This window comes from Lampris incognitus, chromosome 15, assembly GCF_029633865.1.
Source record: "Lampris incognitus isolate fLamInc1 chromosome 15, fLamInc1.hap2, whole genome shotgun sequence".
Lineage (NCBI taxonomy): Eukaryota > Metazoa > Chordata > Actinopteri > Lampriformes > Lampridae > Lampris > Lampris incognitus.
The window spans coordinates 8,374,692-8,384,260 of record NC_079225.1 but is presented as its reverse complement, the minus strand read 5'-3'; the positions used below and the strand labels follow the sequence as shown (position 1 = coordinate 8,384,260).

At 48.3% G+C, this 9,569-nt stretch overlaps 1 protein-coding gene across 1 annotated transcript; it reads left to right on the top strand.

Annotated features, from left to right (window-relative positions):
• Positions 1-843: 843 nt before the first annotated feature.
• LOC130125543 (kinesin-like protein KIF3C) lies at positions 844-8,337 on the top strand. The gene is made up of 5 exons (XM_056295128.1): positions 844-932; positions 3,188-3,304; positions 5,048-5,156; positions 5,325-5,476; positions 7,965-8,337. The coding sequence occupies exons 2-5, from the start codon at positions 3,237-3,239 to the stop codon at positions 8,050-8,052; spliced, it is 417 nt and encodes a 138-aa protein (XP_056151103.1). The 5' UTR covers positions 844-932; positions 3,188-3,236; the 3' UTR covers positions 8,053-8,337.
• The last annotated feature ends 1,232 nt before the right edge of the window (positions 8,338-9,569 follow it).

Here is a 9,569-nt window from a genome sequence, read left to right as displayed (position 1 = left end):
GGTTGGTGATGGGCGAAAACTGATTTGCTGTCAGGAGAGGTGACTTCAGACCAGGCCGCACGACCGTGGCTTGCTCTTGTGAGCCTTCTCACGCCGGTAAATAGAGACAAACTCTGCCACATCTGCCGATGAGGCTGAGGTATTGCTCACAATAGCAGGTGTGCTGCCAGGCCCAGGGCTGAGGCTATCTGGAGTGCCCGTCATGTCTAACGAAATCTTAGCTGAAAGAAGCTGCTGTAACTCACGGACACGTCTTTCTAGCAGAGACAACTTAGATGTTACTGCAGAACAGTCACCACACACCATCGTTTTAACGAGGCTGCTTTGACTGCAAATGCTATAGAGCTAACTGCTAAGCTAGGCTGAGAATGAAAACTAGAGAATCTAGCAATAAGTGAACTAAGAATAGAAACCAGCAAAATCAATAGGACAAATGAAGAGACTAGGGCAGAGTATAAAGAAGAGAGGGTAAAAGAAGTTCTCAATCTCACGTAGCCGAATCGCTGGGCTCAGGGCTAAAAATTCAGTGTGAAAGCTGAGGAATTATAGAGCAAACAAAGGGCGAAGTGGTACCTGGAAAGGGTAACCATGTTGCTTGTCTGCCATCTCTCCAAACACCAGTGCCAGCTGGTGTCTCTTTCTTTCTCATGATTGACTCTCTCTCTCTCTCTCTCTCTCTCTCTCTCTCTCTCTCTCTCTCTCTCTCTCTCTCTCTCTCTCTCTCTCTCTCTCTCTCTCTCTCTCTCTCTCTCTCTCTCTCTCTCTCTCTCTCTCTCTCTCTCTCTCTCTCTCTCTCTCTCTCTCTCTCTCTAGTTGTACGCCAGGCTCCAGTGCATAAAGGGGGAGATCCAGGATGTTAATGATGAGCATGTGAGGAGCAGACAGGAGCTGGAGCAAACTCAGAATGAGCTGACCAGAGAACTTAAGTTCAAGTAAGATGAACAAACACTCTGAACAAACGCTCACCTTTCACACCGGACAAACACTATCAAATAATATTAGCATTTAGGGCCTTACTTCAAATCATTCTGATCGCATCACTGTCCTCCACCAAAAAACGACCCCAAAAGTCGTTTGTACAAGCAGCTTATTACGACCTATAGTAACGTTTTAAAATTAAGCGACCTCTAGTGGTCGTGCTGCCAATAGCAATCTTAGTTACTATACTGGACGGCGAAACAACACAAAAACGCACTAACTACACTACCGTTCAAAAGTTTGGGATCACCCAAACAATTTTGTGTTTTCCATGAAAAGTCACACTTATTCACCACCATATGTTGTGAAATGAATAGAAAATAGAGTCAAGACATTGACAAGGTTAGAAATAATGATTTGTATTTGAAATAAGATTTTTTTTACATCAAACTTTGCTTTCATCAAAGAATCCTCCATTTGCAGCAATTACAGCATTGCAGACCTTTGGCATTCTAGCTGTTAATTTGTTGAGGTAATCTGGAGAAATTGCACCCCACGCTTCCAGAAGCAGCTCCCACAAGTTGGATTGGTTGGATGGGCACTTCTTTGAGCAGATTGAGTTTCTGGAGCATCACATTTGTGGGGTCAATTAAACGCTCAAAATGGCCAGAAAAAGAGAACTTTCATCTGAAACTCGACAGTCTATTCTTGTTCTTAGAAATGAAGGCTATTCCATGCGAGAAATTGCTAAGAAATTGAAGATTTCCTACACCGGTGTGTACTACTCCCTTCAGAGGACAGCACAAACAGGCTCTAACAGGTACTATTTAATGAAGATGCCAGTTGGGGACCTGTGAGGCGTCTGTTTCTCAAACTAGAGACTCTAATGTACTTATCTTCTTGCTCAGTTGTGCAACGCGGCCTCCCACTTCTTTTTCTACTCTGGTTAGAGCCTGTTTGTGCTGTCCTCTGAAGGGAGTAGTACACACCGGTGTAGGAAATCTTCAATTTCTTAGCAATTTCTCGCATGGAATAGCCTTCATTTCTAAGAACAAGAATAGACTGTCGAGTTTCAGATGAAAGTTCTCTTTTTCTGGCCATTTTGAGCGTTTAATTGACCCCACAAATGTGATGCTCCAGAAACTCAATCTGCTCAAAGAAGTGCCCATCCAACCAGTCCAACTTGTGGGAGCTGCTTCTGGAAGCGTGGGGTGCAATTTCTCCAGATTACCTCAACAAATTAACAGCTAGAATGCCAAAGGTCTGCAATGCTGTAATTGCTGCAAATGGAGGATTCTTTGACGAAAGCAAAGTTTGATGTAAAAAAAATCTTATTTCAAATACAAATCATTATTTCTAACCTTGTCAATGTCTTGACTCTATTTTCTATTCATTTCACAACATATGGTGGTGAATAAGTGTGACTTTTCATGGAAAACACAAAATTGTTTGGGTGATCCCAAACTTTTGAACGGTAGTGTACATATACTATTGTTCTCAAATCGCCTTTATCACTATTTACCGACTACTTAACTTTATTAGCCTGTCTATGAGGCGTTGTAAAAGGATGTCAACATGTCGATACAGTGGAGAAGAGTATCTGTGCCGGGTTATCGTGAATCCATTTCTAGGCAAGACACGCCCCGCGTAGCATTCAAGCGCTAGGATTGGCCAGATCGGCCAGTACTCGTTGCCTCCGTGAGTTGGATTGGTTAAGGTTAGGGTTAGGGTTAGGGCGGGGCTAGGGTTAAGGTTAGCTAATCAGAGGCAGAGTAGGGGTGGGTCTTCCTAGAATCCTAGCGCCTGGATGCTACGCGGGGCGTGTCTTGCCCAGAAGTGTCGTGGGATTCGTAATAGCGCATCCGTGGCATATCTCCTGCCGACGGTAGGGGCGCTAATTTAGGAAACGCTCCTGTGGGTCGTGGGTTTACGACCTATGTGGTCGTATGGTTTGGAGGACTTGTAGCATTTACATTAGCCTTAAGCAATGCCTTTTTTAATCCTTTCATATTATACAGCTCACCCAATAACCTGTTGGAATTTGGGTGGTATTTAATAAGAATAGCGACATCGTGAGCTGCAACCTGTTAAACTTGCAAAACCAAATGTTTCCTTTTCGTTTTGGGTGATGTGACGCTATAATACACGGACTTTTGAGTGTACTGTAGTATAAAATTCACTTTCCTTTACGTTAAAGTAAAGCTCAGCGCTACTGTGTGCACGTGTGTGTGTGCGTGTGTGTTTGTGCGTGTGTGCGTTGGTTCTGCAGGTATCTGATCATAGAGAACTTCATTCCTCCAGAGGAGAAGAATAAAATCATGAACAGACTGACGTTCGACCCTGAGGAAGATCAGTGGAAGTCCCAGCCTCTGGTCCCTGCCAAGAGGTCAGGCTGTTGTGTGGCGGCGGTGTGAATGTGATGGATGAGCGTCTGAGTGTTCCCCTCGGCTTGTCCTGCTCACTGACTAGCTTAAGATGCATGCCAAACAGTAGTAACACCACACACACACAAGTGCCGGCTGATATGAGTCAAGAAGAACGATCCTAGGTGTCCGGGTAGTGTAGCGGTCTATTCTGTTGCCTACCAACACGGGGATCGCCGGTTCGAATCCCCGTGTTACCTCCGGCTTGGTCGGGCGTCCCTACAGAAACAATTGGCCGTGTCTGCGGGTGGGAAGCCGAATGTGGGTGTGTGTCCTGGTCGCTGCACTAGCGCCTCCTCTGGTCGGTCAGGGCGCCTGTTCGGGGGGGAGGGGGAACTGGGGGGAAGAGCGTGATCCTCCCACGTGCTACATTCCCCTGGTGAAACTCCTCACTGTCAGGTGAGAAGAAGCGGCTGGCGACTCCACATGTATGAGAGGAGGCATGTGGTAGTCTGCAGCCCTCCCCGGATTGGCGGGGGGGGTGGAGCAGCGACTGGGACGGCTCGGCAGAGTGGGATGGATTCAACAACTGGGGAGACAAACGCAGAAAAATCCCAAAAAAGAAGAAGAAGAAGAAGAAGAAGAAGAAGAAGAAGAAGAAGAAGAAGAAGAAGAAGAAGAAGAAGAAGAAGAAGAAGAAGGCTCCTTTTCATTTCAGTAGAGAAACAGCTCATCGTTACACTGCGGGCATCTCGCCGTGAGCTGTAGCACATCAACTCGATGACCTGCGGATTCTCAGAATACTTCTGTTCTCAGGCGTCATGCCCCCACAATCTCCTATTTTTTTTGGGGGGGGGGGGGACGATTTTCCCTGATTTAGCATGGCAGTAGTAAATACACGGCCTGTGGGACTTGCAGGAAAGTAAAGACGGACCCTGTCTCTCGTTGCCTGTACGAACGCGTGCATCATTTATTCTTCCATACAAAATCTCCACCCTCAACAACATGGCGCTGCTCCGACCCACCTAGTCCTTGTGCCGCCCCCTCAGCCTGGAAACCCCTTCTGAAAGGGCCCGTCGTGACTGTAGGCCTCTCATATTGGCAGACGACCGGGTCGCGTGCCTGGCTGGCCTGTGTGGGCTGGCCTGTATAGGCCGCAGACAGAGTCACTAAAACACGTTTTGGGGGTATCAGCTGAGAGCAGCGTGGTGTTCGAGGAAACGGACACCATGACAGGTCTGTTGGAATGCTGCTGAAGCACTGAAGTACGGTGGCACCCCGGTAGCCCAATGGTGCATGCCACATAACCGCAACATCCCTGGTTCGATTCCAGCCAGTGACCTTTGTTGCACGTCGTACCCATCTCCCCCTCCCCTCGTTTCCTGTCTGCCGCTTCACGATCCTCCATCCAATAGAGGGGAAAATGCCTGAATTGCAACCTCTGATATTCAGGTTTGTAGTGCATTTGTGTGTGTGTGTGTGTGTGTGTGTGTGTGTTGGCCCTGTGTGATGGCACTGTGGTGGCCTGTGCAGGGTGTCGCCCCGCCTGCCGCCCCATGACTGCTGGGCTAGGCTCCAGCATCCCCACCGCCCTGAGAGCAGGGTAAGCGGTTGGATGGTGAACTCTAGCACAGTGTCCTTCATCTTTGAGAAATAAAGTCGGTTTGATATGTGCTTACAAGCTGAGCTGTATTGCTTGTTCTTTATGAAGACGTGGAGGGAGGACACTGGCCCTGCCAATACTGACTTGCTTCCCCTGGTTGCAGTAAGTTCTCCCAGATGAAGAAGAGGCCAGCGTCTGCAGTGGGGTACAAGCGACCTATTAGCCAGTACGCCATGCGGGCCATAACCCAGGGAGCTCTTTCCAGATACAGGGTATGTGTCCCTCATGACTCTTGCCTGTGTATGAATGTGAAGTCCACCACTAACGAGCAAGCGGCCACACATGTTCCCCCTCGGCAGGCACACCCCTGCATTCCGTGTGGTGCGCATCATTTAACAATGTCCGTTGCTCGGTGATGTGCATATGTGTGTGTGTTTCAGGCTGAAAACATCATGTTCCTGGAGCTGGACATGAGTTGGCCCTCTTCCGTCTCAGTGGACCGTTCGTCAGAAGGGGAGCCTAACCAAAGCCCCTCTCTGGACAACTCTCCCACCCAGGACAGGGCTGGACGCCTGCGCAAGTCCCGCTCCTGGTAAAGCACACGCCGCCACGTCTCATCCGGGAAGGGAAGTGTTTGAAAGACAAGTGTGTTCCCGTAATCCCAGCATCCCCCAGCCTGCATGCAGAGTGCGCACACGTGTCGTAGTCATTTGCATATGAGACTGCTCGTTGTTTCCAGTCGTTATGCCACTGTATTGTTTAGAAGGGGGGGGACACCTGCAGTCCAACAAGTCCTCCAACCCATACGACCACGTAGGTCGTTGGTTCACGTAGGTCGTTGGTTCCTGCCCTCTAATAGGACCCACAGGAGCGTTTCCTAAATAGGCGCCCCTTTCGCTCCCCACTCCCCCCTCTCTTGGCTCGTTGCATTCTGAGTGGTAACAAAGGGCAAAGGTCATATGATGGCCAGACACCAGATTGTCATTCTTTACAAGACCGCTAGAGGCCGCTTAACTTTAGAAACGTAACTATAGGCCGTAATCAGCTGCTTGTACAAACGACCTATGGGGTCGTTTATTTTGGTGGAGGACAGTCAGGTGAGACTGAAGAGGACACTTAGATGATGATGAAACGTTTTTGTCAATAAAAGTAGTGTCCAGGTGAACTGATTCAACTTGTGTTGAAATAGATTATTTTTGGGCAGCCGCCCCACCACCCTGCGTTTGATGGAGCAGGTTTAGATAAAGGTGGAGTAATGGCTTTATCCTCGACACTCACGGCTCACACTGCTGGGCACAGCTCTCTCGTGTAGGGACAGCTGACACTCTTCCTTTGCAACGACGCGGCACTGATGGCCTTCTTCTGGCCCTGACAAAATGGATGTGAGCCTGAAGTGGCCCACATGGATCATAGCAAATATGGCCCAAATAGGCCACATCACATGTGGACCTTTTGTGGCAAAGCTGCGGTGCTCTCAGCAACACGTGACCCTGAAGTGGCCCGTGTGCTAGATGGTGAATATGGCCCAAATATCACAAAACTAATATGGCCCACCCCTGCAAGTATGTGGCACATGTGGCATTGCTATGGCTTGGTTCTGGCCCAGATCTGGCAAACAGGAGCGGACCGCCCAAGTGCCACCATTCTATGCGGTATGAAGTGTTTTGCTCTCCGGGTTTTGTTTCTTTTATTTAGAATGTAAGCGCTAATTTCTATTTGGCTTGTAAAGTAGAGTTTCCTTCTGTTGTGAGAAGGGGTAAAGAAGGGCATCCGGAGGTGTCCGGGTAGTGTAGCGGTCTATTCCCTTACCTACCAACACGGGGATCGCCGGTTCGAATCCCCGTGTTGCCTCCGGCTCGGTCGGGCGTCCCTACAGACACAATTGGCCATGTCTGTGGGTGGGAAGTTGGATGTGGGTATGTGTTCTGGTCGCTGCACTAGCGCCTCCTCTGGTCAGTCAGGGCACCTGTTCGGGGGGAGGGAGAACTGGGGGGAATAGCGTGATCCTCCCACGCGCTACCTCCCCCTGGTGAAACTCCTCACTGTCAGGTGAAAAGAAGCGACTGGTGACTCCACATGTATGGGAGGAGGCATGTGGTAGTCTGCAGCCCTCCCCGGATCAGCAGAGGGGGTGGAGCAGAGACCGGGACGGCTCAGAAGGGTGGGGTAATTGGCCAAGTACCAATGGGGAGAAAAAGGGGGAAAAATCCAAAGAAGAAGAAGAAGAAGAAGAAGTGGTAAAGAAAAATGGCCGATTAAAAACATCAAGATATACTGACTGATATCATCTCACCACGTGTTAACGTTGAAGACCCGTGGTTTTACCACACTGTGTGTGTGTCTGTGTGTGTGTGTGTGTGTGTGTGTGTGTGTGTGTGTGTGTGTGTGTGTGTGTGTGTGTGTGTGTGTGTGTGTGTGTGTGTGTGTGTGTGTGTGTGTGTGTGACTAGTATTACTGGTTTACTCAGAGCATCTCTAAACAGGGTTAATAGGATTAGGCATGCTCTCCTCAGGTGGTCCTGATTTAGAGTTTTATCCCCAGTGGGTTCAGTAGTCTGTAGTCCAGAACCACTAGCTGATCACGTTACTCCAGTATCAACTGCATGTAGGCTCACAGGCTTTGTGTTAGCATGCTAACATGGATAGATAGATAGATAGATAGATAGATAGATAGATAGATAGATAGATAGATAGACAGACAGACAGACAGACAGACAGACAGACAGACAGACAGACAGACAGACAGACAGACAGACAGACAGACAGACAGACAGACAGATAGATAGATAGATAGATAGATAGATAGATAGATAGATAGATAGATAGATAGATAGATAGATAGATAGATAGATAGATAGATAGATAGATAGACAGATAGACAGATAGATAGATAGATAGATAGATAGATAGATAGATAGATAGATAGATAGATAGATAGACAGATAGATAGACAGACAGATAGACAGATAGATAGACAGATAGATAGATAGATAGATAGATAGATAGATAGATAGATAGATAGATAGATAGATAGATATTTCAATATGTGTGTATGATTTCATGTCCTCTTCTTATATGCAGGTGCCAGGCCCCAAAGTCCATCACGTCCTCCTCGTCCAACGTTTCCTTGGCTGTGTGCTACACCGCTGCATCCACGGCAGCCCAGTGAGCAGCAGAGACCTAGGCTTTCTTCTTCTTCTCTGGGCTTCTTTATCATGGCTGTCGTCAGTATTTATTTGATTCTTCCACCTTCTGTCTCTCGCTTCCCTCTGTCAGTCCCACTCTCTATTTCTACTACTGATTACTTTCCTTGTATGTCCACGACTTTCTGGAGTCCTCCCAAAGACCTTTCAGTGAGGCCTGCTGCTGGGACTCGTACCCGCACATCCACTTGCACTGCAGCCAGGCTGGTAGAAGAGCCGTTTGATGAGTTAACGGGGTAATAAGGAGTAAACGTGTGGAAATGAACCTCAACAACGATGATTCAGTGCTCTGGAAAACCCTGGAGCTGTGTGTTTGGGATGGAAAGTCTCAGCTACCCAGACTGTCCAGAGAGGGCGCAGGGCAGAGGTTGTGTCCTCCAGTCCCTCAGGTCTGCCCCCCTTCTTTCCTGCATGTATAAAACAAGAGGCCTCAAGCCGTCTTTCATTTTCCATCAGCTGGTTCATTTGCAGCCGGAAGACTCGGAGAACACTACGCGGTTTTGATGCTGCTGAGTCTGCAGAGACCATCTCATCCAGGGACAACCTCCTACGTCAGCGTGTGTGTGCGTGTGTGTGTGTGTGTGTGCTTATAAATAAATTCATTTTGCTTGTTTGTAAGTGTGAACTTCAAATGGTGATATAAGCAAAACTGAACGTTCACAAAAAGCCCAGAACTGCTCAAACCCCCTTTGAGATCTGAGTGTACATTGTTCTTGTCTTTGGGGTCTTGTGTGTTGTTTTCTAAGGTAAGGCTAGCTCAAAAGCAGGTGAATTCCTTGTAAACCACTTCAGATCCTGCACTGGGTGGGTGTTAGCATGCCCCCTCTGGCCTGGTGGAACGTTGGAGGTCTGAGATACCAGGTAGCGGGCGCTGCTGACACACCGCCTCATACCCGGCTCATCAAAGCTTATCTCTCACACAGTCTCCCTCTTTCTCTCTCCGTTTTATTAGGTTTAACTAAGCAGAAATGGCTGAAGGCCACGGTTCTCACTCTGCTCCTCAGGTACCAGCAAACTGCTGACATAGTCCAGTCCACAGGTTCCAGCTGGTCAAGCCTCCGATCAGGGAGGCTTTACGCCGGGAACAATGTCAAGAACTACCTGTCCTTCCTTACCACGTTCAACCTCAGTAATCACTTTGACTGCCCGGTACTTAATGGAGTTGTTTTAATACAGGAAAAAAAAGAGAAATTAAGGGGCAAAATCGACCTTTAAAAAGGCAGTCTGGTCTAACCTACTGCCATGTGAAAGCCATACTGGCTCGAGTGCAGGTGGATGTGGCTGCTCTATGTTTAGATCACATTTATATTGGAGGTTGACCGGTTTTAATGTCTCGACATTGTTTATTTCCTAGAGGTTAAGGGGGGGGATCAGGCTGGCTAATCTACCACTGCATTATTGATGTCAGAGCTCCTGTTGCAGCCGGTCCCCTGCAGGCATGAGGGTGACACGGTCTGCTGCAGCACACCGACCCTGCTGCCCC